Raw genomic sequence first — 24,030 nt, 5'->3', positions numbered from 1 at the left:
ATCAGGAAAAAAAGCAATTGTGAGAAAAGAAGCAATGAACTCCATTCTTCACAATGTTCACAACTGGTATCAATAAAGCAATCTCATTCTCTGGCTGCTCATCCGAGCTCTGTTTCCTTGATCCCAAATGCTTTCTCTTCTCACAGTTGAAGGAGAATTGAAGAATTATTCATTGAACCAAGCATTACAGATACTCTGAAGTATACCCACAAGTATATCAAATTTAATATGGGATTTTAATTTAATTTAAAATTTAATTTAATTTAAAATTAAAATAGCCTTGGAGGCAGCGTTGCCAGATTTATAAACCAAAAATACCAGATGTATTATAGATAAATAATGAATATTTTTTAAGTGTAAAAATATATAAAATATCCTTTATTTCACTCTACTGAAAGAGCGAATTCAGAAATTCAGCTTTACTAAGCAATTGTGCTACCAACATTGCATTGAAGTTGTTGGATTTCAAATAATCTTCATTAAGATCTGTATCAGGTGTCATGCTATATGATCAAGACACAAAAAGCAAATCACCTTGGTCTCTAGGTTAAGTGGCTTACAAGTCTAAGACAGGGAAATAATAGATAATATTATAATACTGAATACACTGTTGAAAACAGCCTATATAGGCACAAACATAGTTTTTTAAAGTGTGTAGGATAAGAAGTAGTAAAGGTCAAGAGAAAACTCAGAGAAGTTACCCTTGAGCATTTTCTTAGAAAGCAAGTTGCTTTTGGCCAGGCTGATGGGAATGTACCATAGATGAAGCCACAAAGTCTACGCAAGTAGAAAAATGGGAAGAGTCAGACTATGGAAACCTGTAGCCATACTGTGAGGTCTAGGCTCTCTCCTGTGGAAGGCATTACCATTCAATCTTCATCTGAAATTCAAATTCAACTGGGCAGTGTCTAGTTTCTCATCCTGTGGAAGGCACTGAGGGCCTCTGTGGTTTCAAGCATAGTAGAAACATGGACATATTTGTGGATAAGAGATAACTTTGGGTAGATTCAAGATGGCAGGTTGGAGGAAGGCTTCACTATCTGTTGTTCTACGGCTACAGATTCAAGCAACAAGAGTACTGCTTCTCAGCTAGGTTGGTGAAAGAAAGAATTCACTGAAATTCAATGTTGGACAGTCACCATCTCATAAAGACTCAGAAATTCAGGTGCATTAACAAAAAGCCAGAAAGAGCACATCTGAGCCAAGCTGGCCTCAGCAGCAGCAATGGCAGTAGAACTGCTTAACTGCAGAGGGAAGGGATAACAGAAAGAGGAACACACTGGACAAATTGGGCATGGAAAAACCTGATGATCAGAAGAGAAGCCTGAACTTAGCTGATCCAGAGGCTGAACAATAAATTGGTGTTTAAAAAATGCTCTATATTTCTCAACTGGGAAGCAGAGAACTGAGGTGGGAGTCATCTTGAGGAGGTCACACTGCAGCTTGCTATTGTGGGAGCTGAAAGATCACAGCCAACACTGCCTTACTGTCCCAGCAAGCACCTGGCATGTGCCCTATGGTTTACCTAGCATAAAGTGAATGAAACAGGCACAGGGAAGATTGTACCCAGGGGAATTCAAGTCAGAAAAACAGACGGGAATACAACTCACTTTCCTTTGAGTTTGGCAGCTCATGTGACCAGGTGACTAGGGTCAGGAAACTGAACAGGTGATGTGAATACACTCAGGGACTAAGCCTGGGAAGATCATATTCATGCACAGCGCAGTGTGTGGAGGGTTGGTATCCCATCCCCTCAAGGAGAACTCCTTGGGAGACTCCAGAGATCTATATGCCCAAGAGAGATCAGCATCTGCATGGCTCCAGGGGATGTTGATCTAATCTCTCCAAAATAGATGCCACCCAACAAAGACTGTAAGGCCTGAATAGACCTAAACCTCAGACACTGGAACTCCCCTCTTAGAACTCTGCAGCAACCCAGGCTGGGTGTACATCCATCTGGTCTGTCCAGACAAAACTCCAATTAACAATACTTCCCATTACAGAATATCTTATACTGATGAGAAGGAAAGCTAAGAGTTATTTCAACTGGCTTCGATTTTAGGCCACTTCAGCTGATAGCTTGGTGAGTAACAAAAAAGAGGAGGGGTTCACAATCCCCATTTTGCTCTCACACACTCTCTCTCAGTACATAGCCAAAGAAGTAACAAAGAGAAGGACAGTTGGGCAAAAGAAATGACCATCTATACTCTCTGACTGTTTTGACTACCTCAATTAGGACAATTCTTTTATTTTTTCATTAAAAATCTTTTTTTTTTCCCTTTCTGCAAGGGAGGACAGTGTTTTTGCTGTGCTGATTGGTACATGGACATGTACACACAGACATATTCCCCCCCCCTCGTATTTAGCATATTCTTACAATAGTTACGTTTCCTTATCGTGTCTTTTGAGGGTTAGGGTTTTGGCTTGTTTGATCATTCATTCATTCATTCTTTTTTGTTGTTCATTTGTTTTTCTTTCTCTCTTCTACTAAGAGCCAAATTCTTTTCTCTCTCTCTCTCTCTCTCTCTCTCTCTCTCTCTCGGTTTTTTTCTAATTTTTCTCATCCTTCTTTATAACCATCATTTGCTACATCTGTTCTGCATTTTCTCTATTCACATTTTCAACATTGTAAACTTTCTTCTATTTTTCTATCACATTTTTTTTCTTAATGAACTGTATTTTTACCACTTTTGAGAACTACTTGTTTTATATAACTCCTGCTCACACTGTTAATATTGTTGCAGTTATTAGAGCTATGGATGACAAAGGTTATACCTGCTATTTACTCTACTACCGATCAAGTTCACAGTTATTTATAGTTTTGCTCTTGGCAATTTCTGACCTCTCCATTCCTATCTATGTGGTAATTAGTGCATAGTAGGCACCAGGTTTTTATTTTAATGTGGTATATTCTTTGTTGCTATTGTTTGTTTCTCCCTTTTCTGTGAAGTGCTGGGAATCTGCAGGGACACTACAAGTTCATAGGGTAGAGACTCAGCATCTGAACTAAACATAGCCAAAATACAGCACATCATGTGTCACACATAAATTAACCACACTCAAATTTCAGTTATAATTTAATACAAGAATAGGAGAGAAAAACTCCAAACTAATGACAGGTCCCAAATATGGCTAGAGGGAGGCTGCAGGTCTCTCTCATGGGCATTCACATCAACAGCAAAAACAAAGAGAATTAACACAAAGGCTGTGGGTACCACACCTATAAGGGGTCTTAATCTAGATCACTCGAGGAAATTACCAAGAGCAGACCATGACCTAAAAATGCCCACACAGGAGTGAAAGAGAAATTCATCCCAACATATGCAAAAAAAAAAAAATTTTATTAAAAAAAAAAAGTTAACACAACACCTCCTAAAGTTCCTAATTCACCAGCAACTGACTCCAAAGATATTGAAGTGGATGAACTATCAGATAAAGAATCAAAAGGAACAATTATAAAAATTATCAATGAATTCCAAGAGAGTAAAGGAAAACAGCAGAATTAATTAAGGAAGCCAGTACTGGGTATAAATGAGAAATTAAATATGGCATTCCATCAAACAAAAATCTTAGAAAAGAACGGCACAAAAATTAAATAAATATTCAGTTAAAAGTCTTTTTAATACAGAAGACCATCCTGAAGACAGAATCTCAGAGCTGAAGACAATGTTATCAGCCTTGAACATTCAGACAATGTTAGGGAAAAGAAAATAAGTAATCATGACTAGAATATACAAGAGCTCTGGAACAACATTAAGACACCAAATTTAAGAATCGCTGGGATTGAAGAGGGTTGTGAGGTACAGGCTAAAGGAAGAAATAACCTCTGCAGAGAAATAATGAGAGAGAATTTTCCAAACATGGAGAATGACATGGATATCCAGATATAGGAGGCATTCAGAACCCAAATTACACAAGACCAAAAAGAATCTCTTCATGACTCATTATAACAAAAATAGGCTAACATAAAGAATAAGGATAGAATTTTAAAAGAGTAAAAATGTCAGGTTACATCTAGAGACAATCTAATCAGAATTACTTAGGATTTTTGAACACAAACTCTAAAATCAAGAGGACTTGGAATAATGTGTTCTGAGTCTTAAAGAAAAAAAAAACTGTCACCAAAAACTGCTATATCTAGCAACACCATCCTTTAGAATCAAAGCAGAAACCAAAACCTTCTAAGATGATCAGAAACTAAAAAATTACTGCTAAGTTATCACTATAAAAATACTAAAGGAAAAACTTCACACAGAAAAATTCAAAAACAAATCCCAAAGCTCACAAAGGAAGAAATCTCATTTAAAAAGTAGTTAAGGAAATGATAAATAGGACCACATTAAACATTAGAAATACACAAAAATGGCAGGAATTAATAAACAGCTTTCTATAATAACAATAAGGTGAATGGTGTCAACTCTCCAATTAAAAGACACAGACTTCTAGAACCCAACTACATGTTGTTTGCAAGAGATCACCTTATAGACAAAGACAGCCATAGGCTGCAAGTAAAAGGATGAAAATTTATATACTATTAGAATGAAGTCCAAAGGCAACCAGAAGTAGCACCTCTCATAGATGACAAGAATAGGCCTACAACAAAGTACGCTTCAAATCAAAATTAATCAAAAGACACAAGATGATTACTTCATAATGAAAAAGGGAAAAATCTAACAAGAAGACATAATAATAGTAAATATTTATGCCCAAATGCTTGTGCATCTAATTACATAAAGCAGACAACACTTGAATTAAAGGCTCAGATAGACCCTGATACAATAATACTGGGTGATTTCAACATACCTCTCACCATTAGATAGTTCATCCAGAGCTATCTAAACTCAGTAAAGACTTTATGAATCTGGAAAATATTATAACTCAAATGGACCTAACAGACATCTATAGATTATTTCATCCAATAACACTCACATACACATTCTTCTCAGAAGTCCATGGAATCTTCTCCAAAATAAACTACATTTTGGGCCACAAAGAAACTCTCAGTAAATACAAAAACACTGACACAATTCCTTATATCTCATTGGATCATAACAAGATGAAATTAGAATTGCACTCATACACACACACACACCCAAAAAAACCCCATAGAAGTTATATAAACATAGGAAGATTGAACAATATAGTTTTGAATAGTGAATGAGTGATAGAAGAAATCAGGGGGAAAATGTGAAAAATTCTAGAATCAAACAAAAATTGAGATACAACATACCAGAACGTCTTGGATACTACAAAGACAGTTCTATGAGAAAAATTTATAGCTATGAGTGCTTATCTAAGAAAATCAGAAAGAGCTCAAATAAATCCAAGGATACATCTCAAGGTCTTTGAAAAATAAGAAAAAAACATTCCAAAACCAGTAGAAAGAAAGAAAATATTAATATCAGAGCAAAAATTGATAAAAAAAAATACAAAGAATCAATAAAAGGAATAGATTTTTTAAAAGATAAATAAGATCAATAAGCCACTAGCCAAACTAACAGAGAGAGAGAGAGAGAGAGAGAGAGAGAGAGACCAAATTAATAAAATTAATAAATTGGAAAATCTAGAAGAAATGGAAACATTTCTAGACACATATGACCTGCCAAAATTGGATCAAGGGGGCCTAAACAGACCAATAACTGGCAATGAGATAGAAGCAGTAATTTTAAAAAACCTTTCAACAAAATAAAACAAACAATAAAAAACTTTCTAACAAAGCCCAGGACCAGATGGACTCTCAAATGAATTCTACAAGACCTTTAAAGAAGAATTAAGACCAATGTTCCTCATATTATTCCATGAAATAGAAAGAGACAAAACATTTCCAAATTCATTCTATGAAGTCAGTATCACATTCAAAACCACATAAAGATACATCAAAGAAAAAAAAACACGATAGATCAACATCCCTAATAAACTTAGATACAAACATCCTTAATAAATTTTTAGCAAATCATTTTCAAAAATATATTAAGAACATTGTACATCATGATCAAGTTGGTTTTATCCCAGGAATGCAGGGATCATTTAACATATGCAAATCAATAAGTGTAATTCATTACATAAATAGTATTAAGGACAAAAAGCATTAAGTCACCTCAATAGATGCAGAAAAAAAAGCCTTTGGCAAAATTAATCAAACTTTCATGATAAACACACTGAAGAAACCAGGGCTATAGGGAACTTACCCTAAAATCATAAAGGTTATCTGCAAAGAAATCCCAAGACAGACATCAGTGAATGATGAAGAACTGAAAGCATTTCCTTTAAAAAGTGGTAAAAGACAAGGATGTCAATTCTCACCACTTCTATTTAATATAGTACTAAAAATCCTAGCCAGAGAAATTAGGCAAGGAAATAAAAGGGATAAAAATAGGAAACAAAGAAGTGAAATTACCACTGTTTGCATATAATATGATCCTATACTTAGAAGATCCAAAAAGCTCCACAGAAGACTGTAGAGCTAATAAACAAATTAAACAAAATAGCAGGTTGCAAAATGAACATATAAAAATCAATAGTGTTCCTATATGCCAGTAATGAATCTGCTGAGAAAGAATCAGGAAATCAATCCCATTTACATTGCCTCAAAAAAGAAAAATAAACATAAATATTTAAAAAAAATCCTAGGAATAAATCTAACCAAGGAGGTGAAAGCCCCCTACATCAAAACAACAGAACATGGAAGGCACAAGAAGATAGAAAGGCCTCCCATGTTCATGGATAGACAGAATTAATATTGTTAAAAATGGCCATACTACCAAAAGCAATATATAGTTTTGTGCAATCCTTATCAAAATACAACTGACATTCTTCCCAGAACATAAAAAAGTCCTAAAATTCATTTAGAAGAATCAAAGACCCAGAATAATCAAAGTAATTCTAAGCCAAAAAAAGGTGGAGGCATCAGTTACCTGACTTCAAATGATGCTACAGTGCTATAGTAACAAAAAATGAATGGTGCTGGCATAAAAAAAGAAACATAGACCAAGGGTATAGAACAGAACACTCAAGAGACATACCCACACAGATCCAGTCTTCTAATCTTTGAAGGAGGTGACAAAAACAAACACTGGAGAAAAGATAGCCTTTTAAACAAACGGTGCTGGGAAATTGATTATCCATAGGTTGAAGAATGAGATTAGATCCTTATGTCAAATCCTGCACAAATGTGAACTCAAAGTGATTCAAAGAACTAGAAATTAAACCAGAAACTATGCAACTCCTAGAAGAAAACATAGAGTCAACTCCAACATACAGGTGCAGGCACTGACTTTCTCAACAGAACCCCTAAAGCTCAGGAAATAATGCCAAGAGTTAATAGGTGGGATGTCATCAAATTAAAAAGCTTTTGTACAGCAAAAGAAGCAATTAAGAATGTGAAGAGAAAGCCTACAGAATGGGAGAAGAATCTTTTTTAGCTACCACTTTGACAGAGGATTAATATCCAGAATATATATAAAGAACTGAAAAAACTTAACACCCCAAAAATAAACAACTCAATTCATAAATGGGTAAATGAACTAAACAGATGCTTCTAAAAGGAAGAAATACAAATGGCTAACAAATAAAGGAAAACATTTCCAACACTGTTAGCAATTAGGAAATGTAAACCAGAGTGGCACTGAGATGTCTTCTTTCTCCCATTAGAATGGCAGTCATCAAGAATGCAAACAATAATAAATGATGAAGAGGATGTAGAGAAAAAGGATCACTTTTTACTGTTGGGTAGGGCTGGAAATTATTAGTACAAGCACTATGGGAATCAGTATGGTCATTCCTCCAAAAACTAGGAACAGAACCCCTAAACGACTCAGCGATAGCACTTCTCAGTATTTAACCTAAATGACTAGAGTCAGCATACTTGGGCAATACATGCATACACACGTTTATAGCAGCACAATTCACAATAGCCAAACTATGGAACCAGTCTAGGTGTTCATCAATGGATGTGTGGATAAAGAAAATGAGGTATATAAACACAATGGAGTTTTCAGGAAAATAGACGGAATTGAGAACATTATGTTAAGCAAAATAAGACAAACTCAGAGGCTAAAGGGTCACATGTTTTCTCTCCTATGTGGAAGCTAAAGAGGAAAAAGAGAAAATTTGTGGAGTGGGCTTCATGAAAATGGAAGTGAGATCAGTAGAGTAGGGACAAGGGAAAGGAAGGAGGAGAGGGAAAGGGGAAATCCTGGGGAGTGATATTGGCCAAATTATGTTACATATTATGTATTTACAAACATGAAATAAAGAATCCCACCATTATGTGCAACTATAATGCACCAATAAAAAACATGGAGAGAAAAAAGAAAGGCCACTTTGGCTTTCAATATGGAGAATAGTTAGGAGGGATGAGGAAGAATATTGGGGACACAGTTGAAAGATCTTGGCAAGGCGCATGGAACAAGATGATTAGGGGGTTGAGGCAAGGCTGTGAAGAATATATTTGAAAGCTGTCAAAGAGAGGTGTCTCATATGGCTTCCAGGAGTCTGTCTTGAGGGACAAGAGGTGCCATTTGTGAATGTAGGTGTGGAGGATTATGAGGAGCACACTTTGGTATAGGTGGGGTCCAGTAAGGAGTCTGATATTAGTTCTAGACTCGAGAGAGATCTAAAGTTCATCACATATAAATAGTTGTTGAGACCAGAAATTTGTTGACTAATTCAGGAAAGGCATGCAAGAGAAGACAGAAGAAGATAAGGAGCAAGGGAACAACAACATCTAACAAAAGCAGAAAAAAAATAGAAAAATTGAAAGGCGAGTGATTCACCCAAGATGGAAATTCAACCAAGAGATTTTATTGGGGGGCTGCCCAAAGGGGAAAAAAAGGAGAGCTTCAGCTTAAGAAGGTATGCTTTGGCGATGTGGCAGGTGCTGATTGGCAGGGTGACTCAGAAATGGGCAAGCAGACACTGTGTCCTGCAGGGATTGGTCCAGAAAACTTTTGACTTTGGTGCCCTTCGGCTTGGTGCCCTTCAGAGAGGAGGGGGAGGGGTTCTTCTCAAGAGAAGGAAACTTAACTTCAGTGGGGAGAAACCCAGTGGAGGAAATAAAACCCCAAACAAGGTCTCCCACACACCCAACAAAAATGACCAAAAAGAAATGACCCAATGATAGAAGACAAAAAAGGAACTAATAGCTGAGATGTTAAGGGGAGAAGTCTCAAGAAGAAAGGTCCCTAACAATGCAGAAAGGACCAATCACATCTAAAAAGGTTCTCTGCGCTTAGATCATACATGCCACTCATTCCAGCAGAGTCTCTGGACAGTACAAAAATGAAGGCTGTCATTCATTATAAAGTACTCCTTTAAATACCCCTGACTATGAATGGAAGAGGACAGGGAGAAAAATAATTTAAAAGGCTACGGGCTGTTGAGTCACTGTAACATTTTTAAAATTCAAGACATGTATAGACACTGGAAAGGTGATGTTTAGAAATCTGAAATGGCTACCTAGGTAAAAACAGGGCTGCATATTCAAAAGTGAAGGTGGGATCCAGGCATGGTGGCACAAGTTTATACTCCCAGAGAGTTGGGAGGCAGAGGCAGGAGGATCACAAGTTTGAAGCCAGCCTCAGCAACTTAGCAAAACCTTGTCTCAAAAAATTCTCAAAAGAAAAAGTGCAGGTGGAGAGACCATCCTTGGTCAGAGCAGAGAAGGAGGCACAGGCAAGCAGGGCTGCAGGGCAGTCCAGGACTTCACCTTCTCCCCCATATTGACTCACTTCTTTCAAAACAAACAAAGTGGCTTTCTTCATACACAGAATTAATGTTTCAGCAAGAGAGAACTGCAGAGATTCAATGTGTTTCCTTAGTCCACCTATACCCTGCTAACGTCCTAAAAAATAATCTCAAGAACTGAGTAAAAAGATGCTAGGAGATGGAGCCAACTGGCCCATCCTGCATGTTGGAGAATTCAGCATCTCTGTAGAAGCAAATGAATAAGATAATTTCAGCAAATGAAATAAAGCAAAGGCTTTAATATTGGGAAAAAGGAAATCACCCCTCAACTCATGACTGGAACAAAGAAACAAAAATGAATCTGAAAAGCATTCTCCCTGCTTAGCCCCCATAAAAGCTTGTAAAGTTCCTAATTCTAAAATAGTTATCTCAACAAAACTGAATAACCTGTTAGCTTTATGGAATTTCCTAGAAGTAAAGAACTGTAGATTAGTTCTTAACCAATAATGAAAATGTGACATAATAAATAGTATAATAATCTGAATGAATACTTTCAGGGTAATTTGTAAATTTAAACATGATAGTTAAGAAGATGTCTTTTCACTTCAAAGTAATCTAGAATTTCAATATAATATCAATAAAAATGCAAGACGAATTTTCTCAGGAATTCAATAAATGTACTTTAATGTCCATGAACAGCTAAGTCAAATTTGAAGAAGAAAGGAGAAATTTTCCTAATCAGATACTGAAACAGTACAAAGCAATAGAAACTCATAAGAGTGTGATAGTGATATAAGAACAGAAATCTAGACTACAGAATAGCTCAGCCCAACCTATGCACATGTGGAAGCTTAATATACAAAATAAAGATAAACAGAGATGGTAAGATTGAATGAATAGATAATGTTCAGAAAACTGGAAAACAAAATAGAGAAAAATCAAAACAAATCCCTTCCTAAACCCAGATACATGAATGAACTCCCAGTGGACTGACAACCTACATTAAGACAAAATTGTCAAACTGATAGGAGAAAAATGAATAGACCTCATTAAACCAAAACTCAAAAGCAAACTTTCAAGCAAAAACAATGATAAAAATTTCTGTTTAACAATGGACATCACATTCAAAGTTAAAAGAGAAGAGGATGAGAAATTTTGAATATTTAAAGGTGAAAAGAGTTAATATATATAATATATAAGGAAATTCATAAAAGATAGCAAAGTCAATATAGCAATAGGAAAAGCAAACTGAAAACCCATTGATAAGAGAGAAAACGCAAAATCCAACAGGAGTTAGATATACTTGTATTAATAATCAAAAAATATGCAAATTTAATTAAATGGCCCTTTCTACCTACTAAGCAGAAAAAAATCAGCTCAATGACTTCAAATGGTGGCAAAGATAGGGAGATGAGAGAATCTTCATTTTTGGGGTGTAGATGGAACAGCTATTATGGAGAGCAACTTCATCAAACAAAGAATATGGAGAGTCAAGAAACTAACAATTCTGCTCCAGGGTATAAATCCCAGGGAACCTCCCAGACAAACTCATAAAGTGATGGTTTCAAGGTTGTTTGATGTCACTCTCTAGTGATGGCATGCAGATAGAGGGAATGGAGGCAGTCTATCACTGGCAGACTGGATGGTATGGGGATACACACAGGAGTTCTAAGCAGCCGTGAAAAGTGGAGGGCCAGATAATATAACAATATGGGTGAATCTTAAAAATATAATGTTGAGAGAAGCAGAGACAAGCATAAACTCTACAACATGATAATATTTAAGGAAATTAAATATGTCGGCCCTCAGAACAAAAATAACCAGCTAATATAAACATAAAATAGTTTTAAAAATTAAAGTGATTGCCTGAGTAAGGAAGGGAAATGAGGATAAAAGAAAAGAAAAAAAAAAGGAGAGGAAACAGGAGGGATGGAGAGAGAAAGGGGGGATGGAAAGAGAGAGAGAATAGCTAACAAAACTTCTGAATTTGATTTACCATGTTAGCTAGAGTAAGAAAAGACTTTCTTAAAAGTACAAATAAGGTTGGGTGTGGTGGCGCACGCCTGTCATCCCAGTGGCTCTCGAGGCTGAAGCAGGAGGATTGGGAGTTCAAAGCCAGCCTCAGCAAAAGCGAGGCACTAAGCAACTCAGTGAGACCCTGTCTCTAAATAAAATACAGCATAGGGCTGGGGATGTGGCTCAGTGGTCCAGTGCCCCTGAGTTCAATTCCTAGTACCAGAAAAAAAAAAAAAAAGCACAAGTACTTGAAAGAATGAGGAGGTTTATCCTTTGTATTATCCCACCCTTTATGTCTAATATTTCTAAAATCCAAGACAGGTATCATAGAGGAACGTGGGTATTGCAAGTTCTTCGGGCCAGGGCACATTGCCGTTTCTAACAGGCTATGCTGGATTTTTCTCAGCACCCAACTTTGAGATTTCAGCTGATATGGGCTGGTTGGCTATAAATGATTAAACCAATCCCAGCCAGTCTTTATCTTGAATATCGCTAATCTGAATTGGAAATAAGTCACCATTATCAGCATCCAACATCTTAATTAACATTCTGATAGCAATCAGCAACTTGGTTCACCATTGTTTTGTTTTCTATTTTTTTATTAGTGAATTTTAGTTTTATAGAATAATGGGTTTCTTTGTGGCTTATTCATACATGCAAATAACATACTTTGATCATATCCACCCTTAGTGTTGTTTCAGAAAACATTTATGGGGAACATTTCTGAGGTCATTTGATATCAACTTAGAGAAGTCTAACAATTTCTGCTGAGTGTAAGTAAGCTCCAGTTTTCTTTATTAACAGGTGCACGGGGCAATACCAATGGCATCACAAACTCTTGCAAGGTGCTAAGCTCATGGTATGTGTCCAGTAATTACTTGTTGAAAATGATGAGTTGCCTGATTAATATCAGTTCTCTCCTCCTGTCTACAAGTTTTCTGACACTTTTCAAAATATATACAGATAGCATTTCAGATGTGTACTCTCTTTCTCTAAGCCACTGTTCATTAGTCTTTTTAAATTCTTCCAGGCTACAAGGAGTCCTGGCTTTCTTCACTCAACCTCATAACCCAAGCAGATTCCCATCCCTCACTGCCCCAAGGCTCACACTAACTATTTCTTCTTTAGAATACAACACTTCACCAGCAAGAGTTGCTTTCTCAGTCCTGATAATGGCAGGTCAGTGTCACCTGCTCCTCTGTTAGTGACAGTAACCAGCCTCCATGGGGACTTAAAGGGTAAATGCCTTTAGGCCCTTAGATTAGCTGCAAATTTGACATCTGTCGACCTTTAGAGAATACATCTGGCTTAATTGAGCAGGAAAGTGATGGTGGCAGAAAAAGATTAGCTTGCTCAAGCTAATGGCAGCCTGGCCTTTCTTTCCTCTTCTCTCTCAAATCCACACGAAAGCACCCGTGACTCATCCATACCAAGTGAGATTTTTCACACCAGCAAAGCTGATAGATCTCTCCACAGCATTAAGCAAGCAGCTGCAAGGGCTCTCTCTCTTCCCTAAGACAAGTGGATCTGTCAAGTCCCAAAGATCATCTCATTTTTGCTGTTGCCCAGCTCAGTGAACAAATGAGGACAATAAGTCAAGCAAGTTTTATAGGCTGCACATTTTAATTGATTTAGTGGACTTAGTTATGAAAAGAAAGTCATCATGGTCTTTCTATAAGTATGGGCATCACAGTAAGTGCAACTCAAACCTTTCATTTATTGTCAGAATGCTACCTGTGGACCTAGCGATGTCCATAGGGGCAGCTGATTCACCTAGACTGCCAGGGCAGACAAGGAAGAAAGAGGAGGAAAGGAAGAAGAAAAAAGAATGAAAAGGAAAAAAGGGAAAATGAGCAGAGGTGCATAAGGCAATGCCACATTACAGCTAACAGTAGCAGTTCAAGGAAATTTATGACCTAGAGCCAGAAAATCTAAGTTTAAATTCCATTCTGCCCATTATAAGTCCGATGACCTGAGGCAAGTTTCTTACCTTCCATGACCTCATCAGGAAAATGAGAATGATAATGTTTATTGCATGAAGTTGTGAAGATTAAACACCAAATACTGACAGAACACTCTGCCCAGAAACATTCTAAGTGCTTTGCATACATTAACTCAATCCTCTCAACAGTCTTCTGAGCTGGGTGTGTATCAGTTTCCAATTGCTGTGTAACAAATGACCACAAACTTTTTGACTTAAAACAACACAAATATATTATCTTAGAGTTCTAGGGTTAGAAAGTCATAAAATCCAGAGTCAACAGGGATGTAATACCTTATGGAAGCTCCAGAGCAGAATCAATTCCCTTGCCCTTTGTGGATTCTAAAGCCAGACTGCAGGTTCATGGCTCCTTCCTTGCATCTCTCAAGCTTGACCTCTGGTTCTATTCTGACTTTTTTTTCCCTCTCATCTGTGCTGCCTTCCTCTTATAGAACCATTGTAATTATATACTTCTCATCCCCATAATCCAAAGTAATATTCCCATCGCAAGATCCTTAAACTTAATTATACCTGCAAAGTCCTTTTTGCCATCTAAGGTAGCATGCTCACAGGTTCTGGTGATTAGAACATGGAGATCTTTGGGGTCATTTTGTCTACCACAGGTGCTACTATTATTGTTGGTAAAGATGGCACCCGGAGCGCTTCTCTTCCGGGAGCTCAGGTCCATGACGCACTGAATGGCTCCGAACCGTCACCTCCAATCCCTGTGAATGGCGTGAACTTTGAATGGCACACCTCCAATCCCTGAAGTGGCGCGAACTCTCAGCCAATGAAGAAGTAATAGCCCACTCGCCTTGCTCCTCCTCATCCTGTGGTAAGCCCATAAATATCAATACCCTGTTCATGTTCGCTCTCTTACTCTTCCTCTCTCTCCTCTCTCTCTCTCCCCCTCCCCTCTCTCTTCCTTCTCCCCTCTCTCCCCCCCTCCCCTCTCTCTCCTCCTTCCCCTCCCTCCCTCTCTCTCTCTCTCTCTCCCTCTCCCTCTCCCTCTCCCTCTCTCTCTTCTCTCTCTCCCCCTCTCTCTTCTTTCTCTCTCTCGACTCCCTTCTCCTCTGCGACTGGCCACTATGGTCCTGCTAATAAAATCTTGGACAGGTAAACAGTTGTTTTGGCTTGTTGAGTTTACTGAGCTTTTCCATCGTCCTTTACAATTATCCCCACTCTATAAGTGAGAAATTGATAATACAGAAAGATGAAGTAACTTTCCAAAGCCATGCCTTCCCCCATACTTCCTCCCTTTCAGGGGTTCCTATACATGGCATGAGGAAGCACTATGCTGGGTTAATTCTTGTTATGCTACAGGTGTTAAAGGTGGAATGACAATGATGCTATAACTTCAAGTCAGTGGCACCAACACCACAGGTGGGTCTGCCCTTGGCTATACAGAGGGTGGTCTTGCATTGACAGAATTTAGGTTTAGGGGAAAGCAAGGCATGAATGGGAACCCTGCTCCTCTCCTATAGCTGTGGCTTATGAGCAGGCAGCCTGGGCCTCAATGTCTTCATCTGCTGAATGAGGCTGAAATGAAAACCTCATCCTAAAAAGGTGTCAGGGTAGTGAAAGGAGATCCCACTTAGCAGTTTCAAACTACCAAAGCAAAGTCAGTGTCAGCAACCATTCATGTACTCAATGAGCCAAAGAAACATTGGTTATCCGTGCTATGACTTGAATACAAGGGATGCTGGAAAAGGAAAAGATGCTTTGGCATCTCCGCCCAGCACTTACCAACACAGGTCCCCTTCCTGTTGTAGAAACCGTCACCACAGCTGTTCTCACAGCTGCCATCTCGCAGCACTTGCAGGGGATCTTTGCAGGCCACGCAGTGCTTCTCTGTGGGGCCCCAGCAGCGTGCACAGGACTCATGACAGCCTGCAGGTAAAGAGCAAAATCAGTGAACAATGATTGCAGGAAGGATTGCAGGTCACTTTTCTTTTAGAGGTTTGGATTTACAAGGGGGCTGTTGATTGGCTCCTAGGTTTCTGGACTGTAATGCACCTAGGTACACATCAGGAGAAATGTGGGGCGGGGGGAGGTTGATAAAAAAGCAAACTATGACCAGGAGGATGACTTCAGGAAATGATGGCTAAGAGATGTGGAACAGGAAAGTGGGGGTTTGGAGTCCTGGGAGTCATAGGGAAGGAAATCATCATTTTCTAGGCACAAATGGGACTGTTTAATGAAATCAGATGGCCCTGCATCCTCGACTTTTAAAATCACACAGCAGAGTGTCAACAGTATAACCCTCCAACACCTCCATTAGACCTTTCAAGGATGGAGAACTACTGGTATCTGGGTCCTCTCTCTCTCCCTCCCCACCCCCTTGACCCCCACCAGCTTCTGTCCTTCCTCACAACTTTCATCTGCACTTTTCCTGCCATAACGTCTACCCTGTACATGAATCTGAAGGATTCATGAGGTCTGCTTTTTTCTTATGCCTTTGGTTTCCAACCATAGGTTGCTCCAAGACTAGAGTTGTTCCCTTCACCCATTTTGTCCCACATACCAGATATGAAACATGGATAAAAATATGTAATTATATGGTAAGAACATAATTATATTACAATATACTAACTGAAATAATTATATGGGTGTATATATCCACACTATAGATTATGATTTCTGACCTATCTTAATGAACCTGTCTTGCTTTTGTAGAAATATTCACAGAACAGAAAAATTGGGACTCACTGGGTTAACATTCTACAATTTTCTTCTCTTCCAACATTTGGCCTGTATTATTATTATTATTACCATTCATACTTGCTCTTTACCTTATTACTTCTACAAAGCAAAGCCTAAACTAACTAATTGAATATTTTCAGAATTGGCAAGCTGGCTGTATAGCTAAATCCACCCATACTTTGGTTAATACATCCTAATTTCTTAAATGCTTGCTTCACAATGGAGCACAACCTATTTTGCAGAGGCATTGATTCTGATCAAAATTGGTAGAGGGAATGAATGTGTTTGCTGCTGGTAAGTGACTTGGTAATCATACCTTAGCAATTTAATTAGGAATCCCTTTTCCAGGCAGATGATAGGGTACCTACATTGCAAACTTCAAGATCCAATCCTCTTCTCTCAGTTCTAAATTGCACAAGAAAGTCTTAATTTCAGACAATTTTTCTCCTCAACAAATTTAAAGATAATTACTAATTTTGTTAAATGCTAGGAACACTCTGCCATAAAGAGTAACAGTCGTGTGGGTGGTGGGGCCCACTTCATAGATCTGAAGGATGGGAAGTGAACAGCTATGGGGAGAATCAGAGAACAGCACAGCAACATTCTTGAGAATGGAAGGAATTCAGGTGTTCAGGGAAATGAAGTCTGCCCTGGTGGCTGGAGCTGCTGGGGCGCTGTGGGGCACAGTGGTACCATTAAGGGTTGGAGCCACATGCAGAGGGCTGATCAAACTTAACCTTGAAAACCACAAGGAATTAGGCATTTAATCCTAACTTGAAGTCACTAATGGGTTCATTCAAGAGCCACACTCCTGACTTAGATTTTCAAAGATCCCTCTGGCTGTCATGGAGAGAGGGTCAGGATGTGCAGGTAAGCAGGAAGAACTACCTGTGGTCTAGGTGAGTCATGAGGATAGCTTGGACTAATTGGGTGGGATAGAGAGATGGAAGAAAGTTTCCTTACTTATTATCTGGATCCATCAAGAGACTGCAAGCTTGAAGAAGGCAGAGCCCATTTCTAGTTTGTTAACTCTGTGTCGAGCTCAGTGCTTGGTGCTTTAAACATCTCTTGAGTGACTTCATTTATATTCAACTCCTTTATATCTTATAAAGATTGCACAGGAATTCTGTTCATATTTGGGATAAGCAGCTAGGATTGCATTATAATTAAAAATGTGGATGCAAGGATCTCAGTAACAAACTGCACCTTTAGCATACATAAAATATGCTACTCATTTATTCAGCTACCCTTGATTGCTGACTGCCGTCATCATCTGAGGTATCCGTCACTGTTCATGCCTTGGTCTCACTTAAAGTTACCTAACCAACCAAACAAACGTAAAACCCGATCTCATTTCCAAGAAGGTCTGTCAGGCAGATCTATCAACCTGTGACAGAAGCAGCTACCATACCAGGCTCTGTGCTAGCCCGCAGGGGGCTTCCCACCCAGCCATTTATCTGAGGCCCACTGCAGGAACACCTGCCACACTCCATCACCTGGGCACACTGGGGCATTGTGAACATGGCAGTGGGGAGTAATTGTTCAAAGGAATGATGATCCTTTGGACAGTGAGGCTTAGAAGACAGCAGAGACCAGATCACCAAGGTCAAGAGGTCCAAGTAAGGGCCTTGAACCTCATCTCATAGAAGAGCTTTAATAAATTCTGCTTTTTTAGAGAGTTCATTCAGGCAGTAGGAAGAGGACATGGTTAGCTCAAGGCATCTTTAGAGGCTGAAGTCATCTCTGTCCAGGGATTGCAGAAGAGACAAGAAATGAAAGCACAGTTCCCTGGCTCTTCAGTGACTGGCTTGATGGCTGTACACTCAGCTATACTGGCTGCTAAAATAGTGAAATACCTCCAAACTGGTTGGTAAATGTCTGTCACCCTTAAGCGCCTTTCCCTGATACTCTGACTTCTTCCTGGGATCCCTGATCTATCCATACCACGTCCAGCAAGCAAAAGATCCTATGCAGAAGAAAGTCTGAGAAGCCTGACCTTCTGACTAATTTGAATCTGCTATGCTTCCTTTTAAATATTTTAATATCACCCTTGGTGTTAAGTATCAAATCAGGAACCAAAAGATGAGCAGGACTGCCTCTGTAAATACAGAGTTGGGAAAGGCATTCAGGCCCCTCACAAACTGATCATTACTATACTTTCTAGCACTTCTTTTGCTACCCTCCCCACGCTGATTCCAGGGGACAGGGGCTCATAAACATGCCACATGCCTGTTCTTGGGTTCTGGATCCACTACCAGGATTCACCCACCTAACTCATTCTCTCTGCCTCTTTCCTTAGCTTTTGTAATCCTTTCACACTCCAGAGGCCTCCTAAGTTGTTACTGCCTCTGCGAAGCTTTGTTGAAAGTTTCTAAACAAGGTTAGTTACTCCTTTCTCTATGTTCCTGCAGCATTTTATCCAAGCCTCTCTTATGGTATTTTCCATTTTGTACTATTTCTTTGCAAATCAATCATGCAGTGGAACATAGTAACTTCCCAAATGGAGACCATGTTTTAGTCAGCTTAAGCCCTCAGTGTCCAGATTGATATCTACTACACAGTCAGGACTCATTAAATATATGCCAAATGAATGCACAGTGGATTTTTTAATCGGTTACAGGAAATCCATCCTTTCAGTATCCTTCTACCTGGAAACAACTAACCACAATGTTGTAGTCCTAAGATATGATAAGATCAACTCCAAACTATAAAATGTACTTTAAAAACGCAAAAAAAAAAAAAAATGCTGAAGTCCAGGTCTGTTTAGGAAGATAAATATTCATGCTGTATCTATATAGAGTACCAAATGCAATACTGGTCCTTGTTGGCCTTTCTCTTTCTTCCATATTGGGTAAAATGCATGTTCCATGCCAAGTACAATGGCAGAGGGATTTTATTTCAACACAGAGCATGCTGAGCTATCGTTTCGCAGGATGACATACTCCCACTGTGTTTTGCAATTGATTTCTAATTTCTAATACTGAACATATGCTACTGCAGATTATCTCTTCTTGCAAGCTTATTTTACATGTGGCTTTTATTCCATTTGGGGTTCTTGTGAAATGTAAAAGTTCACTCCCTGACTTTTCGTCATAATTTCTCTTAGCGATACATTTCAGATCATTCAAGTCTTGAATTGTATATTGTGAAAATTGCAGCAATAAATTTTTTAAAGGGCGAATAAGGGAAAGTCATCTTATCTCACATGCAGTAGATAATTTATTTGGGAAGGCCCCTGACTTTGCTGGTGCAAAACAAGACATGTGTTGGCTTGTCAAGCAATTCATTTCAAAAATGAAAAGCAATGGATTATTTTTCATTTCATCAGCTCTATATAGAAACCTTACTCTGAAAATAAAAAAGCCCTTTTGTACTTGAATTTTTAAGACTTTTTAAACCTGTGCTTCCCTAAGAATAAAATGTAGCCCCTTTTCCGGGAAGTGTGAAAAGGAATTCCTTTTAAAAGCAATCTATTTTTTCAGAAGCCTTTCCAGGCCAGACAAAAGATGGGATAGCCACAGGCTCAGCCTTTGGATCAAACCTTCCCCTCAAGAAAGAGAAGGGTCCTTAGGTATATCTTCTAGGACCTGTTCAGCAAGATGTCAGGGAATCTGCATTAGCCATCAACAGATTTCATCAGTGAGGTCAAAGCTCCTTGCTTCTGGTTCTTGTCCATCCTGGAGCAAGGTTTTCACTCCCATCTCACGAATGACTAGGAAGCACTTTGAGCCGATGCTCAAAGTATTATCTGGTGACAGTGGGCAAATTTTCAATAAGAAAGTTATCAGATAAAAAATTTTTCTAAAACTCAACTTCATTGTTCCCTGGTTTTCTGACCTGTGAAGTGGGGATAATATTTGTTGTACCTAATTCATGAGGACATGATGAGCTGAAAAAGTGTTTGAAAAAGCAGAGAATGTTGTATGCCATCCTGTGAGTACTTTAAGGGAAACCTGATGAACTTGCCTCAACTGGTGTCAAAAGCAATGCGCATAGTTAAAGTGCAGCATGAAATAGAAGGTGGAAGAGACTGTGTGGAAGGTGGGTTCACGTACAAAGGAAAGACCTGGAGCTCCTGAGGATTACTCCAGCAGCTATGTAAAGGGGATCTGGCCTTTTACCAGAAGCCTCATACTTGAAGTTCTTTCCCTGAAATCTCTACCAAACACAAAAGACCCACTGGAAAGTGACTGGAAATAGTTTGGTGAGGCTTAGATGCATGGAAGACTACTGGCCCCTCTCCCATCCCCTCATCCTGCTCCTCTGCAATCCAGAGACTCACAGGAGGCCAAGACTGGTTGCCTGAGAAGCTCAGATGCCACACACATTTCAAAGAAGTTCAGAGGACATCTGAGCGATCACCATTTTTGATCCATTTACTACAATGTTCCATCCCCTACAAGGCTGTGCTTCTGCTTTCCACCTGTCTCCCTCTGTCAACAGAAGGCTTTACATCCTAAAATGATGACATCTTGTCTCCATGTGTTCTGAAAACCCTTAAGTACTTGACAGGGTTTAAAAGAAAAAAAATACAAACACGTGAAAAAATATTCAGCTTCACAAATAGAGATGCACACACTGAGTGATGAGCAGCAACTAAACAATGGATTCAAAACATATGAAGCAACATGTATGTACCTCAGACCCAATGCTTAGTGAGGACTAAAAGGAAAGAATGAAGTGTCCACCCTGTAATATTCATGAACATTTATAGGTATACACAACAACAAAAGCAAGCACATACAAAAATATAGGCTGAATGGCACCAGAAAACTTATGTAAGCTGGGATCTGGGAAGATAAGGGGTAAGAATAAGGAATGAAAAGAAAAAGAATAGATCAGCAGAGGGGCAGACAGATTGTTAAGAAAGAGAATAGCTTGGAACAGGTCAGTGATGAAAATGAGCCACGAACTGACAGGTCTGACTCAACCTGTTTCATAGAAATCCCAAAAATGAGTGAACAAAAAAGTTAAGCAGGTTCCATTTTACATGAATTACATTGACAGATTTAAGAAGCACTGTCATACCTGGTGTTGACAGGGTGGTGGCAAGTAGGCACTCTTGTACATTCCTGGCAAAAGTGCAAATTAATATCACTTTTAAAAAAGACAGCCATATGTGAATATGTATCAAAAAGCTTAAAATGGCACCAGGCGTGGTGGCACACGCCTGTAATCCCAGTAACTTGGGAGACTGAGGTAGGAGTATCGCAAGCCAGCCTCAGCAAAGGAAAGGTGCTAAGCAACTCAGTGAGACCTTGTCTCTAAATAAAATACAAGATAGGGCTGGGGATGTGGCTCAGTGGTCAAGTGCCCCTGAATTCAATCCCCAGTACCAAAAAATAAAGAAAGAAAGCTTAAAATGTACACACACACACACACACACACACTTGGACCTAGCATCTGAATGTCTAAAAATTTAATAAAAATATTTACCACAATTTTATCATGGTTATTTATAATAGTGATTAATTAGGTACAAATATCGAACATAGAGGATTGGCTAAATGAATGATTGAATTACTACAAACAGAAAGTTACACAACAGCTTTACAATCAGATGTTGTTCAAGGATAAGTAATAACATGGTGAGAGCAGGCAATGAAGCCATAATTTGATTTTTCTTTGGAAAAATAAATGTGTGCATGGGTATAGACACATGTACAGAGACACATTCATAAATTACAAATACAGACACCAAAATACTAACAGAAGTGATTTGGGCAAGTTTAAGACAGGAATTTTAGCTGATTTTTTTTTTTTACTTTATATTTTATTGCTTTTCCAAATTATTTTTTGGGATAATATGAATTTATTTGGTACTTAGGAAAAAATATTATGAAAGGGAAGGGGGTTTATAGTCCTCTTCCCTAAGGCACATGGTAGGTAAGTAACTAGTTAATTTACTAACCATGCTTGGGATACAATTGAATGATTTGAATTTCTATCAGTGTCTTCTATAGAGACTCAACTTGAACCAAAGCTGAGGGAGTCTTTGGCAGGTTCCCGTGGTGAGAGATTTTACAAGTAGGTTGGCCTTCATTGGTTCATAAGTAAGAGAATAAAGGGAGCCAATCAGCTCACCAGGAACATTCTCAAAGTTATCCCTTATATCTCCTGCCCCTCTGCCTACACTCTTAGATCTACAACACAAATGTACCCCAGGGGTTTGCAAATGCCATGCCCACCAGGCTTAGATTCACTGGGTCTTCCATTCAATCCCTGGTGACCACTGGTAAACCACAGCTGCAGAACCTCCCTGGGGTCCCCCCTCATCCCCACAGTTCCCTTAGCCCCTGTTCATTAAATGATTATTGGCTTCTCCAGGGACTTCTGTTTGTCTATGCAAACTGAAAGCCAAAGGAGGGACCACCAACCAAAGCAAAGCCTTTGATGGGGAGTATTCTCAGACTTCTGCCCAGATCTTAGATGTGATGACAGGAAGGTGCCCTTCACTCTTCCAGCAGCATGGAAGGGGACGGGAAGGCGGAGTAGGGATAGTGTTGGAGGGGGAGAGTGGGGAAGAGAAGAAAGAAAGGATGCCACGTGGCCTAGCTAAAATAATTGAGAGACCCAGAAACTGGGCAGAAAGCCAGAAGACCTATCGTAAGTTTGCAACCCATAGCTGAAATATTTGGGGGTTCATATTTATAATAAAGAATGAGAGATCTGTCTAGAAGATAAACTCCCTTGTGTTTGTGGCAGGCTTTTTCTGGTGGTATGTGATGCTTTTGTTCTATCAATGTATGTCTTTGGCATACAAAGCAAAGGGCTACAAGCAGACAAATGCCAAACACAGTCAGTCTCCTGCTAAAGCAACAGTCCCAAGCAAAACATCACCAGCTGCTTTTTCCTTCTTCTATTTATCCTGTACATGAATACCCAAAGAGAGAGGGGACTTGGAATCCCTGCTTCACTGGGTCTAGTTTACTCAAGAAACATATTCCACAAAGGCATCCTGTTGTCCTCCCTTCCACATGGCTTAAAACATTCCCTGGACACTACCCAGGTTCCAATGATAATTTATTTCAAAAGTCACCCTTTCAGCACCCTACTATTTTAAAGATAAGGGACAAGAAGAGAAGAAAAGATAAAAGGAAGGGAAAAAAATGAGATTCTGTAATTTTCCTGATGCTGCCACACCTAGCCAGGAATTGCTGACAAGGAGTAACTATCAGAAGCCATATGGAAGACAGGTCACCTGTAAGCAAAGTCTAGGCATGCCCATATATTTCTGTCTCCTCTTCTCCATGCAATGACACGTCATATTTTTCTCCATTAAAAAGTCTTCCAGAATGCCTTGTATGGGCTTAGCTCTGTGTGAAATTCAGACATATAAAACATGTACATGTCCCAATAACTGGTCTCCTCCCACTCTATTCCTTTTTAAAACTGTCATTATAGCGCTGGTGGTAATAAATCCACATGACAATAACTATCTGAAGGGATCTTGTTCACTCATTTAAGGACACTCTTTTCCCACTTGAGGAAGCAAGATCCTTAACCACAGGGAATTTGTCTGCTTCACTCTGTATCCCCAGCACCCAGAAAAGGGCCTGAAACATAGAAGAGGCTTGATACATAACTTGTTGCCTGTACAGAAGAGATGAGCAGGAATATCACTCAAAGCAATAAATCCCCTTATA

At 39.0% G+C, this 24,030-nt stretch overlaps 1 protein-coding gene across 2 annotated transcripts in view; it reads right to left on the bottom strand.

Annotated features, from left to right (window-relative positions):
• The window catches only part of Fras1 (Fraser extracellular matrix complex subunit 1), a 460,021-nt gene that overhangs the window by 198,289 nt on the left and 237,702 nt on the right, over positions 1-24,030 (bottom strand). For both annotated transcript variants that reach the window (XM_046459197.2, XM_046459211.2), the window contains exon 15: positions 15,428-15,571. In XM_046459197.2, the coding sequence (XP_046315153.1) occupies positions 15,428-15,571 (144 nt within the window). The remainder of the gene's footprint in view (positions 1-15,427; positions 15,572-24,030) is intronic.

Source organism: Marmota monax, unplaced genomic scaffold, assembly GCF_021218885.2.
Source record: "Marmota monax isolate L192 unplaced genomic scaffold, Marmota_monax_Labrador192_F-V1.1 WCK01_AAM20220418_F8-fsc00112, whole genome shotgun sequence".
NCBI classification, from domain to species: Eukaryota; Metazoa; Chordata; class Mammalia; order Rodentia; family Sciuridae; genus Marmota; species Marmota monax.
This window is presented reverse-complemented; position numbering and strand designations above follow the sequence as displayed.